Here is a 23,221-nt window from a genome sequence, read left to right as displayed (position 1 = left end):
GGGAGCATTGTGCCTCCACACTGCTCCGAACAGAGATTAGCATTCGCAAGGGTGTGAACTTCGGGATACATCATCGTCTCTGCATGCCTCGGTTATCTCTTACCCGAGCCCTTTACTTATGCACTTTACTTTGTGATAACCATATTGTTCTTTGTCATATATCTTGCTATCACATAGTTGCTTATCTTGCTTAGCATAAGTTGTTGGTGCACATAGGTGAGCCTAGTTGTTTTAGGTTTTGTGCTTGACAAATTAACCGCTAGGTTTATTCCGCATTTGTTCAAGCCTAAACCGTAATTATTTTAAAGCGCCTATTCACCCCACCCCCCCCCCCTCTAGGTGACATCCTCGATCTTTCACTAGCCGTGCCCAGTTCGCGAGAGAGCACTTTGTTGTTTATGATATGTGTGCCGCATACCTTTGATGTATCATGGAATTCTAACTTATTTACTGCAAGGTATTCGGTTTCTTGTTAGTAGATGATCATACTCTGTTATCTTAATGACAGTGGAACCGCCTTTTATAAGGTAACATAAAAAGTAAATCATGTTAGTATCCACATGTAGGGCCAAGGTCTGCACTAAACACAACAAACATATTGTATGTGCAGAGAGAGTTAGAGAGATGCTTTAGTTTGTGATTTAGGAAGATAAATTGTGTTGTACTAACATTTTGCCTATATTTTCTTTTACAGATTTTCATATAAAAGAAGTCATTTTTTGTAAGTCTAAGTAAGTTCCGCGTTATATAGCAAATAGTACAAATTACAAGTGTTATATAGTTGTCCATTGCAAAAATAACCGATAAGCTTATAGAATTGACGTTTCGTGTGAACGTTTTGGGCGTGTTTGGTTGCAGTTTGCAACAGTAGTTGCATTGCATGTTCATCTCTAGCCAGCCTGGTTGCTGAAAAACAACCTCATATGCAGCAGATGCAACCTGTTTGGTTGCCTGCATCGCATCGAGAGGCACTTACCCCCCTGCTGTTTGGTTGCCCGCATTTGTGCTTAGGGTGTGAGCAGATGCAAACTTCAGCTGTTTGGTTGCAAACATCGTTTATATTTTGCTCACCCCATTCAAATGTGGTGGCCTTACTACCACACATGATCAGCACAACAGCAACAGCACAACAGCAAGATCAAACAAAGCAAGCAATGTAATGACAGCAAACTTAACACAGCAAGCAAGCAAATGACAGCAAACTACTTAACTAGATAGCATAAGTCTAGATTAAGAGCAGGGCATCCTCCTTCCCTGTTGTGCCAGGGTGCTGCTCCTGGCCAAAATATGAACAAGTTTCCAGTACAAGTCTCGATCGCCACACACCCTAAAAGTTCTCCACTAACACCTGACTTAACTTAACTACATAGCCTGTTCGATGCCACCAAGGTAGTTGTACCTGCTGCAACGATACCTGCACATCACCGACGAGTCGTGGTTGTAGATCTGAACCTTCAGTCCGAGTCCGAAGATGCGCACAACGACGAGGTCGCCGGGGACGATGCGGTGGCGACGGCAGAAGTAGTTCCACCCCCGGCCAAGCACCATGTGGCCCTCGAAGTTCTGGACCTGCACCCAGAACACGCACCGCTTGTTGGCCGAGAGCCTGACCATGCGCGGGAGGCACTTGATCACCAGCCAGGTGTTTATCACCTCCACGAACTTGGGAGGGATGACGAGCATGGCGAGGTCCTCGTTGTCCTTGATCTGCTGGTAGAATCTCATCGACTCCCTGGCTCCCTCCTCATGGCTCTACCTCGGAGATCGTCCCCTTGAACAAGGCACGCTCATGAAGGAGATCCTGCCAGGCAGGTCCACCGTCCTGAGCCACCTGTTTGTGGGGATGAAATCCTCGGCACGCTCAGCTCCGGCCACGACCTGAGCTCCTCCACCCGCCACATCCCAGTCAGTCTTTAGTATCTTGTCAGGCAACATGACAAGTATTAGTATAAAACAAAGCAAGCAAGCAAGCAAACAAGCAAGCAAACAAACAAGCAAGCAAGCAAGCAAGTGCTACTGATCAGTGATGAATGCTAGAAATGCCCAACAACAAGTGCCACTGATCAGTGCCATGTGCTCATGGCCAAATGGCAATGATCAGTGGCACTTGGTGTTGGGCAAGAGCACTAATCGACTTGTTGTAGTGCAAATGGCACTGATCAATGACACTGATCAGTGACTTGCCCAATAGCAAGTGCCATTGATAACTGCCATTTTGCCCAACAGGAAGTGCCATTGATAACTGGCATTTGCCTAGGTGCAAATGCCATTTATCAATGACACTTGTTGTTGGGCAAGTCACTGATCAGTGGCATCTTCTTTGCTGCAACTGGCACTGATCACTGCACTATCCTAAACAAGGAAACATCTAAAAATAGCAACAACAAGTGCCAATTGCACCCATGTGCAGCCATGCAGATTTGGGACCATCCTAAAATGGTCCTACTACATGCACGTATAACATCCACTCATGGCACAAACCCTAGCTTCAACATGCAACATGAAACAAGGACATGATCCTAACATGAACATGCCATCAGTTAACATGATTCTAGCATTCATCACTCAACATGAACATGATTCGAGTATGAACACAACTACTAGCATGTAGCACAAATCTAGCATGTAGTGCACAAATCTAGCATGTAGTAGGACTCAGACTAGCATGATTCTAGGATTCTAGCATGAGCATGAATCTAGCATGTAACACAGCTACTAGAATTCTAGCATGAACAAGCACACACACTGTATAAAACAAGAACAGATCAGTCCGATTGGATTCGATTGGGATCGCATCCAATCGGATCTGCTAGAATCCTATCAATCCTAGCACATGCCTAAGACATTAACCGCTAATCTACATCTAGGAGCAAGATTTGAGGGGATTTGACTCACCGGAGCACGCGCAGCCGCGGCGAACCGAGGCCGGGGTGAAAACCCCGGCGGGAACGATAGAGGTGGCGGAGCAGAGGACGAGGCGGCCCCGGCGACGGCCTGCGGCATCGGCCCCGTGCTCAACGCCATGCCGGAGGTCGAGAAGGACGGCCCGCCGACCGGAGAAAACCCTTGGACGGGGGTCAAGAAAACCCCCGAGACCAATGGTGTCCCGAGAAGGGGCGGCATCGACGGCGCCGGTGCCGAGCCCAGGACCATGAGGTCCGGAATTGGCGGCGGAGCAGGAGCGGCCTGCACCGCATTGGTCGGCGCTCGTGGAGGAGGCCGGCAGCAGATGGGGGACGACGCCCGCAGCGCTGACGCCAAGTCGCGGCCCGAGTTCTGGAGCCCGGCCAGCCATCGCTCCTGGATGCTGGCGATGAGCTGGTCGACCGGGGTCAGAGGGCGGCGCGACGGTGGCGTGACGGAGCCATCGGAGGAGAGGAGAGGAGAGGGAGGGGCGGTGAGGGAGAGAGGGAGCGGTGGGAACAGTGCGTGCGGGGCGGTGACAGGAGAGTGGGGGGCAGTTATGAGGCGTCCCGTCTGTCTCCTGCGCTGCCCGAGGCGTCCAACCCTCTCGCACACGTGGCCGCGCCGAGCCAGGCTCGCGAGAAACTGTCGATTCGGCAGTTCCCGCCGGGCCAGGCTGCGGCCTGCTTTAAGGTCCGTGCGGGGCAACCAAACAGACCGCGCACATCCCGCGCGGGCCTAATTGGGCTGCATGCGGGCAACCAAACACGCCCTTTCTGACTGGCCGCTCTGATGTGCGTAGGATTCCATGCGCAAATCTCAAAAGCATTGGCTCACTCCGCCCGAGCCAACGACTAAATACTTCGTTTTGTAGACTCCCTGAGAGTGAACGACGCGAACTTCCTATTATTTATCTATTTTTTAAGCGAACAAGTGGTTATAAGATCATGTCAAATTCTGCTTTTTAGGGTTTTCTTTTTGCACATGGCAAATATATCGTGTATACCATGGCAAATTCTGTTTTTAGTCGCATGGTGTTCTGTAAAGTCCTTTATTTACCCCCTCGGAATAGAATATGGCACGTTCAAGTAAAGAAACACGGATGAGGATACTGCTCTACTCGTAGTACTCCCAGTACTATTACCTTTTTCTTTAAATAAAGATACCCAAAGGGCATCTTAGATCTGATTATTATTGAAGAAAACAAATGACAGTATAACGGATAGACAACTGGACGTAGAACGACCAGTAAAAGATAGAATTACAATAAAAAGCATACTAGTCCTCTTCTTCCTCTGACTATACGCTGCCCGGCAGAGATTGAAAATTGCATTGAACCAACAACGAAGAAAAGCGACACTTGCAAACGCCCTCGCCATACAAGGCTTTGAAGACCGCAATAGCTACTCACCCCTTGAGACGAGATCTAAAAATCGTTGAAGCAGCATCGGCTGGAGCATCACCCAAGCAGAACAGGCTTGCAATTCTCCATCACCAGTTCATAGGGTTGGAGAAACCGAGTTAAGCCACAGAACAACACAAAAGAAGATGTCGTGGTCACCACACCAAACGTCAGCCAAAAGCGCTCCTTGAAAGACACACGAACTGCCAAGATCTGAAGGGAACCAACCGATCTTGGGACACAAACTCTCACATGCCCTTTGCTGGTGTCGGATCGAATATCGTCGAGGTACCAGAGAGACTTTATTCCAACACGCCATTGTCGCCACCACCTCGTCGATGACGCCAGAGAAACAAAAACCTGAGAAAAATAAAACAAGACGGATGGGTCCCACTCCTCTTGTCGTCAACGAGGCCGCCGGACGGGAAAGAGGAGGGGGACCGAGGTGGTGGCAGGAGTTGTGGTGGCAGTGGCGGCTTAGGTTACGAGGCGAGGAGTCGTGGAGATGTAATACTATTACTACCTTTTTGCAAGAAAAGGAAAAGAAAAGAAAGGAAATCGTCAAAACCGATTAGAAAAAGACACGACACTAACACAAATTTGGGGCTTTAAACTCTGCGAGATGAGATGCCCCTACCAAGCATCCATAGTAGCACGAGGACAAACAAAGACCAGCTCTCTCTCTTCCCCTTGTGCCAGCCCACCCACAGCCGGAAGGAACCACGCGCAAGCCACCACCCAAACGGCTATAATTAGAGGAGAGACACGGTTCCCATAATCCCCTTGGCTCTTGCCTCCTCCTCATCTCGCTATTCCTTTCCGCTCCCTCACCACGCGCAAAGATCCACAACCCTCGTATTTCCACGTATTTCCGCACAACACCCTCCCCTGTACGAACTCCGACAGCGTAGACACGAACCGAGCCGTGTCGACAACAAACAATTAGCCCAGACCTTGAGGACACCAGCGCAAAAACACCGCCCGGCACCGGGCGCCCAAGAGACCACCGGCGGCCGATCGGAGCACCATTGGAGCCGCGCGCGCCCCTCCGCCTGCTCCCGCGCGTCCGGGCGGCCCGGCCGAGGCCACCTGCTGACCCGTTCGTCCGGCCCGTGCTGCCGCGATGGACTCCGCCGGCTACTACACCAACTGCAAGAAGACCGACGGAATCTGCGAGGGCATCTGCGACGGCGAGGTGAGGACCTCGCTTCCGTCCCTTCGCCCACACCCGCCCAGATCTGTCCCTTTCTCACACCGCGTGGCTATCTCGGTGGATTGATTACCTGGTCCACGAGAAGGCCCCTTCTCGCCCCTGCTTTTCCTTCTTTTTATATTTTATTTATTTCTTTTTGGCTGGCCTGGAAACTGCTCACTTCATGCTTCGGTTGCTCCAATTGCTCTTGTTCGCGCTTCGATTCTACCACCAATATCACGCTTCCATATACTATTGTTATTCCGTCGGCAGGTTTCTGTTTTAGAGTAAGTGTCCATGAGATTTGCCTAGTCCGGGTCCGAGATGCTTGCTTAGTTGCTTTACAAGAAGAAGAATCTTTGATCTGTTTCGGTCCTACACATGGGGGGATTAGGTGTAATCCCAGGTTTTGATGCTGCTTCTGGTGCTGGTGGAATCTCGCGAGCTGGCCGAATTTGGGTTCCCTCTAATCCTGGAATCTTTTCTTTAACCGGTTGAGTTGCGGCCGTGAAAACGATCCACCTTTAGTAAAAGGGCCATACTTGTGCACGCTGAGGATTCATGCTGCCAAAGTAGACTACAGAGGAGTTTGTTGAGATACGTAGTATGCAGCTTGCTCTTATCGTCGATCTGAATTAGGCTGTCTCTGATCTTCTCTGTATAATAGTAACAAAATAAACACAAATCGACTTCAATACTTGTTGCTGCCATGGTTGATCTTCCATGTGTAATGACATAACATTGATTTTGTGCTTCCATGAGTAATAATATAACATTGATTTTGTGCTTCCCGTGTTGAGTGGGTTTTAAAGTTTTCCCTGTTTTCATCTACAGCCATCCAATTTGCGCTGAACAAATTAGTAACTCTCTTTAGCCAAAAAAATCAGTTATACAATACACTGTAAGCTTTACTAACTCATTTATAATAGAACTGGTGTCCTAAGTTAGGTAAATCAATGTTGTTGCCTATCCCTGCAGTTTGTACAGTCTTTTGTTGTTCAAATTAGTATACTTGCATATTATTATCTTGAGCTCCATTTCGTGCTTCTTGTGACTTCCATTGCCCGAGTGATTTCTCACATGGTTTTTGTATTCGTTTGCAGCATGGTTCAAAGGCTGTTCTGAGCATGTCAAGGCTGAAGTGTGCACTTCGGGGATTTGATTTAAAGGCCCTTCTGTTCCTGCTGATTGGTTTGCCGATTATAATTTTCGTCATATATGTTCATGGCCAGAAGGTCACTTATTTCCTCAGACCAATCTGGGAGAAGCCCCCGAAGCCTTTCACAGTACTTCCTCACTACTATCATGAAAATGTTTCGATGGCAAACCTCTGCAAGTTGCATGGATGGAAGGTCCGGGAGGCTCCACGGCGTGTCTTTGACGCGGTGCTTTTCAGCAACGAGCTCGACATTCTTGATATTCGTTGGCACGAGCTTAGCCCGTATGTGTCAGAATTTGTGCTGCTCGAGTCCAATTCAACATTTACTGGCCTTGAAAAGAAGCTCCACTTCAAGGAAAACCGCCAAAAGTTTGAGTTTGCTGAATCACGGTTGACCTATGGTATGATAGGCGGAAGGTTTGTGAAGGGGGAGAACCCATTTGTGGAGGAATCCTATCAGAGAGTCACGCTTGACCAGCTTCTAAAGATCGCCGGAATCACCGACGATGACCTGTTGATTATGTCGGATGTTGATGAGATCCCAAGTGGCCATACAATCAACCTGTTGAGATGGTGCGACTTTACGCCTGAGATACTTCACCTTCAGCTGAAGAACTATCTCTACTCGTTTCAATTTATGCTTGATGATAAGAGTTGGAGGGCTTCGGTACACAGATACCGAGCGGGGAAGACGAGGTATGCCCATTACCGGCAAACTGACGACCTTCTGGCAGACTCAGGGTGGCACTGCAGCTTTTGCTTTCGGTACATAAATGATTTTGTCTTCAAAATGAAAGCCTACAGCCATGTGGACCGGATCAGGTTCAGCTACTTCTTGAACCCGAAAAGAATTCAGCATGTGATATGCCAAGGGGCTGATCTCTTTGATATGCTTCCGGAGGAGTACACGTTCCAAGAGATCATCGCCAAGCTTGGGCCGATCCCAAGTACGTATTCGGCGGTTCATCTTCCCGCCTATCTGCTCGAGAAGGCTGATCAGTACAGATATCTTCTTCCTGGCAACTGCATGAGAGAAAGTGGGTAGCCTCCGCTGTTTGCATCAAGATGTGATGCCCCCTTGGGGAAGAGCGTGGCTTAGCGGTTGTATTTGATACCAGTGGCTGGCTGACTTAGTTGGAATGGCGGTTGTGTTGGGTTCATGATTTTGTACCATGTAATTCAAAACAATGGAAGGAGGGCCTGACAGCATAGCGCATGCTCCATCGGCCGCTGTGTGCTTGTTTTATTTTTGGAAGAGGAGCTTAGCCACCTGAGTCTCTTGTTGATTCATTGCTTCCATGATTGATTTATGAACTCAGAAAATATATTGTAGATTACAGACTGTGTGACATTTGCAGTTTTTCATTTTTTACCTTGTGGTGTACATTATTATTATCATCATCATCATTTATACTCGCTGATGATTTACTACAGTACATATGCACTCAGTGACAGTATGGCCTGCCTGCCCGCCTCACTGCTGTCAGTGGCCATCCTTTTTTCTGGTCAAGTGTCTTAATCCCCTTAACATGTGATGCCGTTGCTGTCGTACTGAAAACACTGAAGTGCGCAATTGATTGCATCTGTTATCTTTTGCCAACAGTCACAGGTTTCCTTGGTAAGGGTAGGTTTGGTGCAGGTTGATTTGGGTAATCCATACTCTGTTTTGGCATCACTGGCAGCTGCAAGTTGTTAAGCGACCTGTGAGTGCTGCCATGTGGGTGGGAACAGGCTGTCCCTGTGGGTTGCTGTCCACCTCGGCCAGATTGGCAAAACATGCTGCACAGCACATTGGCTGTTAGCCTTCCTCTCTGTGCGACCCTACGCGACTTTGTTCCGTTGCTACGAGGCTTCCTCGGCTAGTTGATTTGTTCCAATGATTTCAGAGAAACGTTGCCACTAGTCGTGGTATAACTTGCAGTCTTCGTTGAAGGAAAATTGCAGATTTTATGTGGGATTTTGCCTCCGGACTGAGCTGTCCCTGGAGGCAAGTTGTAGAGGAGATTCCTTGAGGCGAGTGGTACAGTAGCGTCGGCGTCGCCGGTGGACCGGGCCAGGAAGGCATAGGGATAAGCCCATCTCCAACGACTTCGACGGCGACTCGCAAATTTCCTTCCGCATCCGTCCGCGGAGAAAGAAAGGACTAGTCCGCGGGAACGGATGCGGGAGGCCTCTATCCAACGCTGATCACATACGTCCGGACAACAATTCAAACTAACTGGACAAAATTCGTCGGATTTCATATAAACATGGCGGATTTCATTACATTTACATCTACTATGCGGTGCTTGTCCGGCTCTAAAGGTATAATTAATACACCTAATCTATGATTGCCGGTGTTCGTTTCCTGTGTCCGGCCATGAGCCCCGAGAACTGAAATTTCGTCTTCTCCAGTTCCGTCTCGGCGCTATCCAGCTTTGCCTCCATAACCAGCGCCTCTGGAGACCCGCGAGGTGAAGCTATCCACCTCCATATCGCCGCCAAGCGGCTAATCGAGCGTCGATGTTGAGATCATCAAGCTTGGCTTCAACGGGAGGGGAGGAGCGATGGCTTTCTTGGGACCCGAGTGGCGGCACCCCACCATGCTCTACTCTCTCCTTGTTGCTGGTGGCACCCACACCTCGTATGTCGCCTCATCGACCTCCTTGTAGGCTGCCTCTAGTTCCGCCTGACGCTGACAGTAACACCAGCGGGCGGGGCGAATCTCGCGGGTGGAGTGGTAGGACTCAAGCAGTGCCGTCTACTCCGCCGGGTCCGCTTCTGACATAATCGCCTGCCGGCGATGAACTGCTCCTCTGCCTGCTGGTGCTCCTGGAGGAGCTGGTGGTTATAGGCGGCGTCAGCCTGCGCCTCCCGGAACTGCTCCTCCTGCACTATGTCCATGTAATGGGCACGGGCCTCGCCGATGGTCACAGTGCAATGCAACGGCGAGGGTGGCGCGAAGGAGGAGGGTGGTGTTGGCTCGTCGTCGGCTGCGTCCTCCATTGGGATGTCGTCGTCCTCCGGCTGCCTACCGGCCAGCCAGTCGGCAGCAATGGTGGCCATCTCCTTCTTCTGGTACGTTGTCAGCCCGTCTCAGAGAGCTTTGGAGTGTGAGGAAGCCATGATGGGAGTGGTGCGGAGAGGAGAAAGGGATTGGAGGCGGATGATTGCGGCTATGGTCGGGACAACAGTTTATATAGCAATGGTGGGCAACAGAGGGACGAAAGGGTGGCGCCGGAGTAGCCGCCTTGGCAACCGCGTGTCATTAATATGGATGGCAGACGGCCGCCGATGGGCAGCCGTCGTGTCGTTTGAACGCGGAGTAGTTTCCTGCACCGGGAAGCGACGCGCCGCTTCAGTGTCGGCGCCAGTGAGAGGTCGCGTCCGCTCTGACAGGGCATGAATGCGACACTAATGCTCTGGAGCGGCGCTGATTGTTTCGGCGAAAGACAAGGCCAGGGTGGTCAGACGCGGGCTTGACAGCGTTTCGGACACCCAATAAGGCCCCAAGGTTTGTTTTCGATTTGTGAAGTTCGAATCATCTTGTCGACCGATACATTTTTTTTAGAACCGGGCTTTACCCCTTTCCATTGCAAAGAACAGAAATACAACCAGTTCAAACGAGAAGGTCAGGGGGAGGGAAAGAAGTAAAGTGAGTTCTAGCACTACCAGGAAACCCACCATACTCGCTCGCCATCGAAACGAGTATCACGGGGCGAAAACCTGGATAGCACGACATAACATCTATCCTATTACAATCTCAAAAGCTCAGGATCAAGTATCAGAACACAGCTGCAAAGTCAAGTAGACGGATGGTAATCTTCACCGAGAGAGAGCAGCATCGAGGTCGCGCGCCCGTCTTCCTTTAGTCCAACGCATCTTCAGAGAAACGTCAAGCGCCCTGGATTGGTTGCTTGACAGCGCCACACATCTTCATCAGCTACATCATGCCAGTCCTGATCATCTCGGCTCCAGAACGAAGCTCTTCGGCGTCCTCTCCTTGTTGTAGCCATGTCCAGTAAAGCAGAAAGGAACACAGAGAAAACACAATCTCAAAAGGAGTCTTGATTTGTTTTTTTTCAAAGGTAGATCGGTTGCGAGCCAACCAAATGGCCCAACACACAGCCGCTAGACCTAATGTGTAAAACTTTTGCTTCCCAGGAAGGAGTTTATTGCACCACACAAAGTATTGCCCGTAATTCGACGGACATCTATCAGTACCAAGAGCAACCCCAATCGATCGCCAGACAACTCTCGCCACGGGACAATTGAAGAACAGGTGTTGTACCGTTTCAACCTATTTGCAAAAAGAGCAACAGGGATTCCCCGGCCATTTCTTCTTTCTCATAACTTGCCTAGTGAAAATTGCGTCTTGCGACATCTGCCATAGGAAGATTTTGATTTTAAGAGGGATTTTGGCTTTCCAAATCCATCTATAGTGGCATCCACTAAGAGGCTCCTCCAACATCTTATACACCGATTTAGTGGTGAACTTGCCATTCTGGTTGAGTCCCCAGAAGACACGATCACTCCTCTCATCGAGGTGGATTCTATTAACCGCAGCACGCATATCCTCCCATTGCTTGGACAGCTCAGGGGTAAGCCTACGTCTGAATATATCAGGGTCATCAAGTCTATCTTTTCTATTCAGGGTACTAGTTGGATAATTGCATATCTCAAACAAACGTGGGTATTGATCCTGAAATGGGGTCAGCCCATTAATTGGATCTTTCCACAATCTTATCAAGTTCCCAGCACCAGTTTCAATTTTCCTGCCCATCATATATATGCACTTGATTTTGAGCAAGGCCTTCCAACAGGGCGAGTCAGAGAATTTGGGGGAAATTTCAGCAACAGAGATGTTGCGAAAATACCTGGCCCCGACTATATCCTGCCAGAGCCCGTTTTGTGTCTCTAATTTCCACCACCAGTAATTCGACCGATACATGCCCACATTGAATGGCATTATAGTACAGTGCGGAGGTACGCGTGCGTTTTAAGGATAGAGATGCCCTTACCTTGGCAAGGCCATCCATCGTGCTTGGTTGGCCACCGGTGGTCTCTTTTGAGGCGCGCGCTGGTCTGGCCGTGGCGGTTCCTTTCATTGACCTGGCGCTAGCAGGTCACGCCGCGTCTCTTTGCCCGCGCGCGGCCGTCGACCTGTTGACCGATTCCGGGCAGGAGAGCGCGACGGCTGCGTCGTCACGACGCCGACGCCCGAAGCTGCGTGCGCGCAGTACAATTGCAGTGGCGAAGCCCCAAGCCCGGTCCTGCTCCGCCGCGTGCTGCTAGACTAGGACGGTTGCGCTGCATGCTAAGCAAACGCGAGCCGGGTCCGTTTCGCCGCGCTCTTGTCTGTCCCTTCATTCATCGCACCACGCGTCCGTCGGCCACCGGCGACGGCGACAAGTGACGACACCGCGCTGCACACACGGTCTGGCCGCTTCCTGATCGTCAAAAGGGGAATTATGGGTGCGTTAACCTGTTTATTAATTAGAATTATTATTAGGGCGGTCCTAATTAAACGGGGGCGCGTAACGTGTTGTTGCAGTAACCACTGCGAGGCGAGTGGGTGGTTGTCTACTTGAGCCTGATCAATCAAATGGCAGTTCCCGGCTTGAAAACTTGGCCTGTTTTTCCTTTTCCCTTTCCGGGGGTTCAACGGTTCGGGCGGATTCACTCACTTGTGAGGTGTGCTGCGCTTTTACCTGTCTACGCGCACACGCCTCGCCTTGTTGATTGAAAAATACCGTGCTTACTTCATCTGGCACACTACGTGCCAAACAGAAGGCCAGAATGGGGCATGACGGAGGATGATGGTTATACTAGTCTGCCACGCCATGTGGAGAGCATACATGCACAAGTCATGCCGGAAAAGAACGTTCAACTGGAACAGGAATACCCTGCTTGGAACAGGAATCTATCTAGTAGAGATACTAAGCTCTCCTGATTTGAAGCCCTCTGTTGCTTCGGGGATTGCGGTTCTGTGTTGTTTAATTTTATTTCATCTTTTTCTAGTTTTTCATATTTTAATTCCCGAGCGCATATTAAAAATTGTCCACATTAAAAGACAAACGCTTTTAAAAATCATTTTTTTTTCAAATTCATAACTATTTATTAAATTCATATTTATATTTTTTTCTGTTTTTTAATTCATAAGCGCTTATAAAAATTTGTGCACATTAAGAGGCAAAACATTTTTATAATTCCTTTTCTGATTCATTAATATTTATTAGATTCGTGTTTTTATTTAATTTTTAGTTATCTGCATTTTAATTCATGAGTGTTTAATAAAATTTGTGCACATTAATTTTTTTTTAAAATTCCCTTGTTTTAGATTCATTAAAATTTATTAAATACATGGATATTTTGAAAGTTAAGGATCATTTTGTATGTTTTGCTAATATTTTTAAAATTTGAATATTTATTTGATATGCGATCGTTTTATGAAATCCAAGAATATATTTTAAATTCATGAATGTTTTCTAAATTAATAGCTTTTGAGTTGACAATATTTTTTAAATTCCTTGAACATATTTCAATTAATCTAATCTTTTCAAATAAAACAAGATAGCCAATTTTTTAGTTAGCAGTGGGACGAGAAAAAAAAAGGGAGTAAGCGAACGAGAGGAGCAGCGAGCTAAGCTAAGCGAGCCAGAGCTTCATCGGTCAGCCCATGTGAGTGTTATAGCAGTAGTTCCACGGTTTTAGCACGGCATAGGAGCTCGCAAAAGGTTCAAACAACAACCACCGTCTGACACCGAGGCCGAAACATGTAAAACACCACAACCTAGTCTCCCGGAACAAATATTGTCTCCAATAGCAACCCGAGACGATATATGAATGAAAAAAGAAACACCACCGGAGCATAACTAAAAACAGAAGTCAACACAGATAAAACCAAAAGAAAACCTGCGATCAGAAAATCACATGAAGAACTAGTACTTCTTTTAGTGACCAACAAAAGCTCTGTCTTTTCATTTAGAAGTAGAAAATTGGCCGAAAACTGATGAGTACATTTATGTTCTCGAGCTGAGTAAGGTCATTGAAGTCTAACGTTTTACATATGCGCATAATTTCTTTGTGACGCATTTTTGTGTAGAACGTGCAATTATTGGGACACATTTTTGTAGGGAATTATTTTTTATTATTTTTAGAACATCAGGGTCAATCCAGAGGAATTGAATTTTCTTTTTTGAGTGGCACAAAATTGAAGTAGAGGAATTGATGGGACACATGCAAATTCAGTCTTATATGATCAACAGTCCGGGCCCAACTGTGAGCAGATAGCTTAAACTGGTTTGGGCCGAGGTGGGCTGGGCTACATCGTATGAGATGTGCCGCGTCGCTGCCATTTAGAGAAAGAAGACGGGCGGTCCAGTCCAGTAGCGGAGCATTAATGTGTTGTGTGGGGGGACCGCGCTCGGCTTGCCAAGGAAGGAAACCACAACGGCCAGTGCGGCAGCGGGGCAGGGGTTTTTGGGGTTTCCCGAGGCGAAAAAGCGAGAGGAAACCGCGGAGCGGAGGCGTCGGACACAGGTCCCCGTCCCTTCCGACCTCGCTCGCCGCTCCTCTCCTACCGCGACCCTTCCTCCAGCCGCGCCCTGCTCTGCCGCCATTACCAGCGAGGAGGCGGGGGAGCAGAGGCCACTTGGCACGACTGGACCGAGCAGAGCGAGCGCGGGGGAGGAGACCGACCGGAGCAGGGGCAGCAGCAGGCACCCGCCCGCCGCGCCGCCCCGGCCGATTAGGGTTTCCCGAGTCCTGGTTCGTCGGGCTGGCCGATCGTCGCCTCCGATCGGTCATCCGTACACGCGGCCGCGATGGCAAGGTCGCCCCCTTTCTTCAGTTACTTGTACTCTGTTCACTGTTGCTTAGGGCTTGTCTGATTGTTCCGGATGCCCACATTTCAGCACTCTAGTTTCGATTCTTCGATTGTCTCCTTTCCGACGGCAGGGAGGAAACGTACCGTCCGTCGATTGTTCCGGAAATGAACTTTCCTGTAGCGATGCAGCAGTACATTTGCAAAGCCTGCCCAGATACATTGAGTCATTGATAGAGGAATGTGATGGCTTGAAAATGCTCGCTTTCTTATTAGGTCTCTAAGCTTAGTTATGTTCTAGCTTAATTGGTCAATACAGATGCCCAATACATGATCAGCTTAACTCGGTTGCAGCACATAGCTTGCTTGTCTCATCACTCTGTTATGTAGCATTGTTCAGTCAATAGTGTCCTGTCAATGTTTTGCTTTCTAAGAGCAGCGTAAACAGGACGTCAATTGGAATATCCAATGTCTTGTTACACATAGCTTACTGACTGTCAAATAGTTCCATATTGCTCCTGATTGACGTATTATATCTTCAAGTTCTGCAGCTACTGTCTCATTTTTAACATGTAGCTCCACTGTCTTATGTACTGACCTTTATAAATAACATTATCCTGTTCACATTAGTACATTTGCAAAGCCTGCCCAGGTACATTGAGTCATTGATAGAGCAATGTGTTGACATTTGAAGTTCTCGCTATCTTAATATGTCTAAGCTTATAACTGTTATGTTATAGCTTAATTGGCCTACAGATATCCAACACATGATCAGTAACTCCGTTGCGGCACATAGCTTGTTTGTCTCATCACTCTGTTCTTAGCATTGTTCAGTCAATAGTGTCTGGTCAGTGTTTCACTTTCTAAGAACAGTGTAAAGAGGGCGTCAATTCACCCGCCAAAAAAAGGGCATCAATAGAAATATCGAATGTCTTGTTACACAGCTTACTGGTTGTCACTACTTCCATATCCTTCCTGATTGATGTATTTATCTTGAAGTTCTGCAGTCTCATTTTTACCATGTAGCACCACTGTCTTATGTACTGACCTTTATAAATAACATTATCCTGTTCACTTTAGTACATTTGCAAAGCCTGCCCAGGTAACATTGAGTCATTGATAGAGCAATGTGATGACATTGGAAGTTCTCGCTATCTTAATATGTCTAAGCTTATAACTGTTATGTTATAGCTTAATTGGCCACTACAGATATCCAACACATGATCAGTAACTCCGTTGCGGCACATAGCTTGTTTGTCTCATCACTCTGTTCTTAGCATTGTTCAGTCAATAGTGTCTGGTCAGTGTTTCACTTTCTAAGAACAGTGTAAAGAGGGCATCAATTCACCCGTCAAAAAAAGGGCGTCAATAGAAATATCCAATGTCTTGTACACAGCTTACTGATTGTCACTACTTCCATATCCTTCCTGATTGACGTATTAATCTTGAAGTTCTGCAGTCTCATTTCTACCATGTAGCACCACTGTCTTATGTACTGACCATTATAAATAACATTATCATGTTCACATTAATATGTTGCTATGTAAGCACTTGTTATCATCCCTGCAAAGAGAAAGACTTGTTACTAATCACCAATGTGTTTCCTTTAATGCAGGTCATGGCTTATAACTTGTAGGGGTGTTGCCAAGAAAGTTAGGAATGCCCACTGCTCTAATCGCCAGATAAGCGAAGTCGGTGCAGAAGCATGCAGGGAATGCCCAAACTGCAAACATATCATTGATAACAGTGATGTAAGTACATGTAAACTATTTTAGTGACCACCTTCTACCTTTATAAGTTTGTACTTTGTACGGGAAACTTCTCTTCTGACTTTTTGGTGCACCCTTACTGGAAAGCTGCTTATGTTATCGGAATACTTCATAGTTTATTTATTCTTTTGCTGGTAGCTTTCTAAGATAGATGTATTCCAGATGGTAGCAAAAAAAGAAATACGGAACAGTCGATACTATACAACTTTCTCCTGTTCCATCAATATAAGGCTTTGAGCTGTATTAACTCACATAAGCTTCAGCATTACAGATGCATGCAAAACGCTACTCATTTAAGCTCACATTCGTTGGTACAGTGTTACACATTCTACAAAAACATTCACTGCATTTTATTTTTTGTAGGTTGCTATTCAGTGGCCCGGGCTGCCTGCTGGTGTGAAGTTTGATCCGTCTGATCTAGAATTGCTCGAACATTTAGAACAAAAAATTGGTGTGGGAGGTTCAAAGCCTCACATGTTCATCGATGAGTTTATTCCAACTGTGGAGAATGACGCAGGGATCTGCTATTCACATCCTGAAAATCTTCCTGGTAGGGAATTCCTTTAGTTCACAATTTGACGTTGTTTTTGGATTCTTTAGTTTATTCATGTTTTGAGTAGGCCCTGTTCATTTTTATAGGAACAAACAAAGATGGAAGCAGTGTCCATTTCTTCCATAGTATTTCAAATGCATATGGGTGTGGCCAGCGCAAGCGTCGAAGGATCAGCAACAGTGATCGGACCACTTCTGATGAGCATGTGAGATGGCACAAGACGGGTAAATCAAAACCCGTATATGACAACGGTGTTATGAAAGGGTGGAAAAAAATATTGGTTCTTTACAAAGGTTCACAAACAGGTGGCAAACCTGATAAAACTGACTGGGTGATGCATCAGTATCATCTGGGAGTAGAAGAAAATGAAAAGGTTGGGGAGTTTGTCGTTTCCAAAATATTTTATCAATTGAAGCCAAGGCAGGTGGACAAGTCCGAAGCAGAAATGGCTAATGAAGAATCTAATGCATTTACGTCAAGTATTTGTCCAAAAACTCCCATGACAAAGATCCCGCCATGTCGCCCAAAGAATAGTCCATGTGAGACTGAGCAGAATGATCCCGGTCAGGTAAATCACAGACATGTGAACTTTTCAGATTAAATATAACCTTTTTTGAAACCACTTCAGAGTAAAAAATTGGCATAAAGTCAATACTATTTGATAGAATTCTTATGTATTTACAAAAAGGAAACTGCAACAGCGCAAGCCTTTAAGTAATTGAGAAGTTTATAGTTATTCTGCATCTAGCTAATTTGGCTATTAGAAGTGGCCTGGTAAAAAACATTACCATGTTTTAGAGTCCACACCCAGATACCCAATTCATAATCCATATATGATTTAGAGCTTGTATGATTATTGTTTACAGTAAAAGTTCAGAAGCACTAATCTCAATATCCTGGAAATTGCTTCTTAGTCATATTGAGACTGTGAATACACTTATCTGCTTGTCATTCTGTTGGTGTGTTGCTATTTTTTTTATTGCGCGATCTATTGAATATTTTGGAGTAAAAGTTTGTGCATCTGATATGCCATTTACTGTAGGAAGAAGAAACTGTTAGCCTGGCGGAGAATGCTAAGAACCCTGCATGGTGTGCTTTATCATCTCAGCCTGTTGAGGTGGCACTTGAGGCTGGGACTTGTAGCCTAGACAAGTCTCTGCATCATCATGAAGTTTTGGATTCCTCCGATCTTGAAAACAGTACATTTGACAGGCCAATCCTTTCTCAACTCATGAATGAGACACTTAACAAGAACCTATGTGCGCTTCATGGATTGCCTGATCTCCATAATGTCAACCTTGGAACAGCACCTACAGATCTTCAGATTACTGTAAGTGTAACTTTTGGTATTTGTAATTTGTAGTGCCCGTATGTTATGACAAATCTGGTCATGTCTTTCACTCACCATGCGACACTGCCACATGAGTCACATGTGACGAAATTTCTGTGCGTGATGTCATATAGTCATATGCCCAATACAGATAAAATTCCTCAGAGTTGACGCCAGTTCAGTAAAAAAAAAATTGGCAGAAGACCAATAATATTTGATAAAATTCCTGTATGTTTGTAAAAGAAAATATAACAGTGCAAGCCTTTAAGTGACTGAGGAGTTTAAAGTTGTTCTGCATCTAGCCAATTTGGAAGCTAATAGCAATGGACTGGTAGGAAACATATGCATGTTTTGGAGTCCTCACCCGAATAGTTAAATACCCAATTAATAGTCATCATTATCCATGCGTGATTTAGAGTTTTTATGATTAGTCTATACAATGAAACTACAAAAGCACTAATTCCAATATCCTGGAAATCGTATCTTAATTTTTTGAGATTGTGAATACGTTTGAGCTTATCTGTGTCATGTCATTCTCTTGGTGTGTGCTAATGTTTTTGATTGCCTTATTTGTTAACCATTTTAGATTAATAACTGTGTGCTTATGATATGTCATTTGCTGTAGAAAGGAGAAAATGTTAGCTTGGCGGATGATGCTGAGAACACTGCATGTTGTTCTTTAGCGTCTCAGGATGTTGAGGTGACTTCTCAGGCTGGGACTAGCTTGGTTGAATCTCTGCTTCATCATGAGGTTTCAGATCTCCATAATGCTAACCTTGGAACACCTAGAGACCTTCAGATTACTGTAAGCATGTTTGTTTTTGTGTTTGTAACTTGTGGTTTCCATATGTTTGTTATGACAAATCTGATCATGTCTTTTTCTCGTGTTGTAACACGGTAGCACGTGTCATACGTGCATGATGTGGTAGTCGTACATGGTACATCTGATGCACTTCAAACTTCCCTCAAGGCTATTTAGAGTAGACATAACCTTTGATTAAACCAGTCACCAGTAAAAACAATTCGATTTTCTCCAAAAAAGAAGAAAGAAAATAAAAAAATAATTGATAGAAAACCAATAATATGTTATAAAATTTAAGTATGTTTAGAAAGAAAGGAAAGTGCAGCAGTGTTTAAACAATTGTGGTTTAGGTTTGTAAAGTTGATCTGCATCTAGCCGATCTGGAAGCTAATTAATAGTAATCATAACCCATATATGATTTAGAGTTTGTATGATTATTGTTTTCAATGGAAGTATGGAAGCACTTCTCAGTATCCTGGAAATTTTATCGTATTCTTATTGAGATTGTGAAAATGTTTTGAGTTTATTTGTTTGTCATTCTGTTGGTGTTCTTATTGCGCGTGTGTTGACCATTTACTGTAGAAAGAAGAAAGTGTTAGCCTAATTAATAGTAATCATAACCCAAATATGATTTAGAGTTTGTATGATTATTGTTTTCAATGGAAGTATGGAAGCACTTCTCAGTATCCTGGAAATTTTATCGTATTCTTATTGAGATTGTGAAAATGTTTTGAGTTTATTTGTTTGTCATTCTGTTGGTGTTCTTATTGCGCGTGTGTTGACCATTTACTGTAGAAAGAAGAAAGTGTTAGCCTGGTGGATGAAGCTGAGAAATGGTGTGGTTTAGCATCTCAGGCTGTTGATGTGGCATCTCATGCCGGGACTAGCTTGGATGAATCCCTGCGCTGTCATGAGGTTTTGGATTCCTTTGATCATGAAAAGAGTCTTACATTTGACAGGCCAATCTATTCCCAAGGCAGGGATGGGGGACTTGAAAATAACCTGTATTTACTCAATGGATTACCTGATCTCCAAGGTGTCGACCTTGGAACACCGATAGATGATCTTCAGGTAGCTGTAAGCCTATTGTTTGTTATTTGTGTTTCGGTCGTACCCATATGTTTGTTATGATAAATCTGATCGTGTCTGTCTCTTGTCTACTGTGACAGGGGTTGCAGTTCTATTCACAGGAAAGCCTTGGCAGCTGGCTGGACCGAATGTAGATCGTTAAAGAAGTGGACGATGGAAGATCATCTCTTTTCCATCTAGTATGATTATGGTGGCAACATTTTTGGTATCGAGTTGGAAGATAGAAGTTGTGCGTTCGTATCAGTGACGCTTTAGACTATCGAACAGTCTGCACAAACACCTGAACACCTCTTTTGTTTTCTGAAAACTGAAAAGACATGTAAAAGCGTTGTTGTTTTCCCTCGTTTGCGAGAAGTGTGGTGGAAACCTGGATTAACTTAGCTCTTTATATGTGTGCAGTACATGTAACTGCAGGAGTGCCCTGGATAAGCTGGTTATGAGAAACGATGGAACCGTGTGTAATGTGATTAATGTGAGTTGCACCTTGCTGAATGCTGCATGCTTAGTTATAATGTACGTAGATCAGTCAACTGAAACAAAATTTGTGTCAATCGACTGATCACAAATTTTGTTTCAGTCGATCTCTGCCAAGCTTGAATGGGGACACAACGCTGGACAGATCGATCCCCTGGGTGGGACACATGCATGCACGGTCAACCGCTAATCTTATTAAGCACCGGCCATTAGCACGTAAATTAATCACAAGCAAAACACCTGCCACCGCCATTATCCGAACGACAACACGATGTGTTATACGCAGTGCAATTGTTACCGACTATATGTGCACTCCCACCTTTTTTTACATAGTGCATACAATACACATATGCACATATATCATTTTTTACAATGTGTTATACACAACGCAATCGTAGTGACTATATCATTTTGAAGGAAGAGAAGAGGCTATTGGAACCCATATTTCTAACATATTTATGTCTAGTAATCATCACACAAGACAACTTATTATTAGAATCATTCTGATAAATTGTAAATAAAATAATAGTGGAATGATATCGGTATTGCCTCTAAAGAAAGAAAATTAAAAAAAAATCAAAATCAAAATAATGAAGTTTCCTATGGAAGAATGAAACCCTTTAAGAAGAAAGAAAATAAAAAAAACTAAAACAGAATGAAAATAATAAAAATTTCTAGGGAATAATGAACCCCTTTAAGAAAAATGAAACAGAGAAAAAAAATGCAGACAACTTTGCACTGAAATTGCACTTTTAGTAATATGCGAGCAACGAACATATAATATTGCAATTTGGCACTCTACTATAATTTACACACATGTTGTACAGTACTTGCGTGTATACTTATTTAAACACACAAAAATATAATATTTTCTAAAAAGAATGAAGTAGTGGCATTGGTACCACCCTTTAAGAAGAAAAGAATGAAAAAAGTAAGCCATGATAAAATTTGCACATATTTTACACATAAATTGCACTTTTTATAGCTATGCAAGAACTAACATATACTAGTAGAATTTACATAGAAAATAAGTTTCAAAGAAGGAATGAATTAGTGTCATTGGTATTACTTTTAAATAAGAGAGAAAGGGAAATAAAAACTTAAAATAAAATTTTGTCAAGATTCATACAAAAATTCACTTTTTATAATATGTAAGAAGAAACATATAGTAGTGAAATTTCCATAGTCTAACATACAGTATACATGTAGTACTTGTGTGCATATATTTACACACACTCAACATCCAAAAAAATGCATAAAGAAAAAATAAAAGTCAACAAAAAAAAGCTAAAACACACAAAAAATAACCAATAAAAGGAAATAAAAAAAGAAAAATGCATAGAAACAGAAAACCGGAAAAAATAAAGCAAAAATACTCACAAAAGAAAGAATGAATATGTGGCATTGTTATTACCATTTAAGAACAAAGAAAATGGGAAACCAGAATCTAAAACAAACACTAACATAATTTGCACGAAATATGCATAAAAATTGCGCTTTTTAAAATATGCAAGAATAAGCATACAAAAGTGAAGCTTTTGCAAAAACAAAATCTAAGAACAAATGAATAGTGGCATTTGTTATGAAAATGAAGTAAAGACAAACAATATCATTTTTTTTCTGAAAAGGAATGAATTAGTGGCATTGGTATTTCCTTTAAGAAGAGAGAAATTAAAAAAAAACAGCACACAACTTTACACCGAAATTGCACTTTATCGTGATATGCAAAAATAATCATAATCATAAATCTTTGTCACATATTATATAGTATTTGCATGTATATAATTACACTCAGCCAAAAACCCACAAAAACAAAAAATAACCGATAAAGAAAAGGGAAAGAGGAAAAACAAAAACGTAACCCAGAAGAAAAAAACAGCCCAAGAAGCAATTCGACTGACCCAAAATAGCGGTCAATCGATTCCACACAACCCAACCCAACAACAGAATTAAACAGAAAAAAAATGAAACAACACACATCTCAAAGCGCATCCAACGAACAGAAAATTGATTGACCACAAAATAAAAAGTCAGTTGACTGAAGTGTAGCTAAAGTGATAAACCAGCTATTTTTTAACTGATTAAGCCTAACTTGGAAGGGTTATAATTTTGGTATGCTTTCCGAGTATTTTGCTAAGCTTGAACTAAATGCACCCAAACAAAGTAGGGCAAGTCTTTGTCTAATGCCCAGTTGGCATGCCGCAGCCGAGGCTGCTGCTGGCCGCGCCGGTTTGGCCTATGCTGCCGCTGAGGCGGCGTGTGGTTCTTGTGGGAATTAGCTCAATCGATTATTCCGAAGGGAATTGAAATGCTCTCAAGAAAGCCAATCGTATGGCCTTATTTTGTGCATTTTGTGCTCTGTCTCTGAAACTCTTTACGACCCCCAAGTGCAGTAAGCAATCATAGTGTCGAGGAAGCAACAGACAGGATGACAGATGATGAATTGTGATCCGTAGATTAGATCCATGGAGCAAAACGTTGAGCAGGATCTGGAACCGTGAACCTAGACGTGAGGCTGTGGCTTTTGGCTCCGGCATTCTTCGCTGGCGGCTGAGGCTGAGCCCACGGTGACGGTGGCACGCAATAGTAGACACGGAGGCAAGGCCGGCCGCTTTAGGCGCACGAGGATTTGCTCAGCTCTGCTCATCCACAGCACGGGGACATGGAACGCATGTGTGGTGTGTGGACCTCAATGGCGTGGCTGTGGGCTGGCGTACGTACATCTACAGTTGCGCGGCGTCGT

General features: G+C 44.7%; 2 protein-coding genes across 3 annotated transcripts; both read left to right on the top strand.

The window, feature by feature from the left end:
* The first annotated feature begins 5,012 nt into the window (after nucleotides 1–5,012).
* On the top strand, nucleotides 5,013–8,029 carry LOC119320408 (beta-1,4-mannosyl-glycoprotein 4-beta-N-acetylglucosaminyltransferase-like). Of its 2 annotated transcripts, none has more exons than XM_037594508.1 (2): nucleotides 5,013–5,501; nucleotides 6,602–8,029. In XM_037594508.1, the coding sequence occupies exons 1-2, from the start codon at nucleotides 5,430–5,432 to the stop codon at nucleotides 7,700–7,702; spliced, it is 1,173 nt and encodes a 390-aa protein (XP_037450405.1). In that variant the 5' UTR covers nucleotides 5,013–5,429; the 3' UTR covers nucleotides 7,703–8,029. The 2 variants fall into 2 exon arrangements, with proteins under 2 accessions (XP_037450405.1, XP_037450406.1); XM_037594509.1 differs by lacking the exon at nucleotides 5,013–5,501 and adding an exon at nucleotides 5,534–5,785.
* Nucleotides 8,030–14,084: 6,055 nt separating this feature from the next.
* On the top strand, nucleotides 14,085–20,509 carry LOC119324107. Its single transcript, XM_037597851.1, has 8 exons — nucleotides 14,085–14,470; nucleotides 16,077–16,212; nucleotides 16,594–16,780; nucleotides 16,870–17,351; nucleotides 17,826–18,113; nucleotides 18,739–18,918; nucleotides 19,711–19,986; nucleotides 20,085–20,509. The coding sequence occupies exons 1-8, from the start codon at nucleotides 14,463–14,465 to the stop codon at nucleotides 20,136–20,138; spliced, it is 1,611 nt and encodes a 536-aa protein (XP_037453748.1). The 5' UTR covers nucleotides 14,085–14,462; the 3' UTR covers nucleotides 20,139–20,509.
* Nucleotides 20,510–23,221: the final 2,712 nt, after the last annotated feature.

This window comes from Triticum dicoccoides, chromosome 6B, assembly GCF_002162155.2.
Source record: "Triticum dicoccoides isolate Atlit2015 ecotype Zavitan chromosome 6B, WEW_v2.0, whole genome shotgun sequence".
NCBI lineage: Eukaryota > Viridiplantae > Streptophyta > Magnoliopsida > Poales > Poaceae > Triticum > Triticum dicoccoides.
The sequence above is the reverse complement of the archived record's forward strand: the minus strand, read 5'-3'. Positions and strand labels throughout refer to the sequence as shown.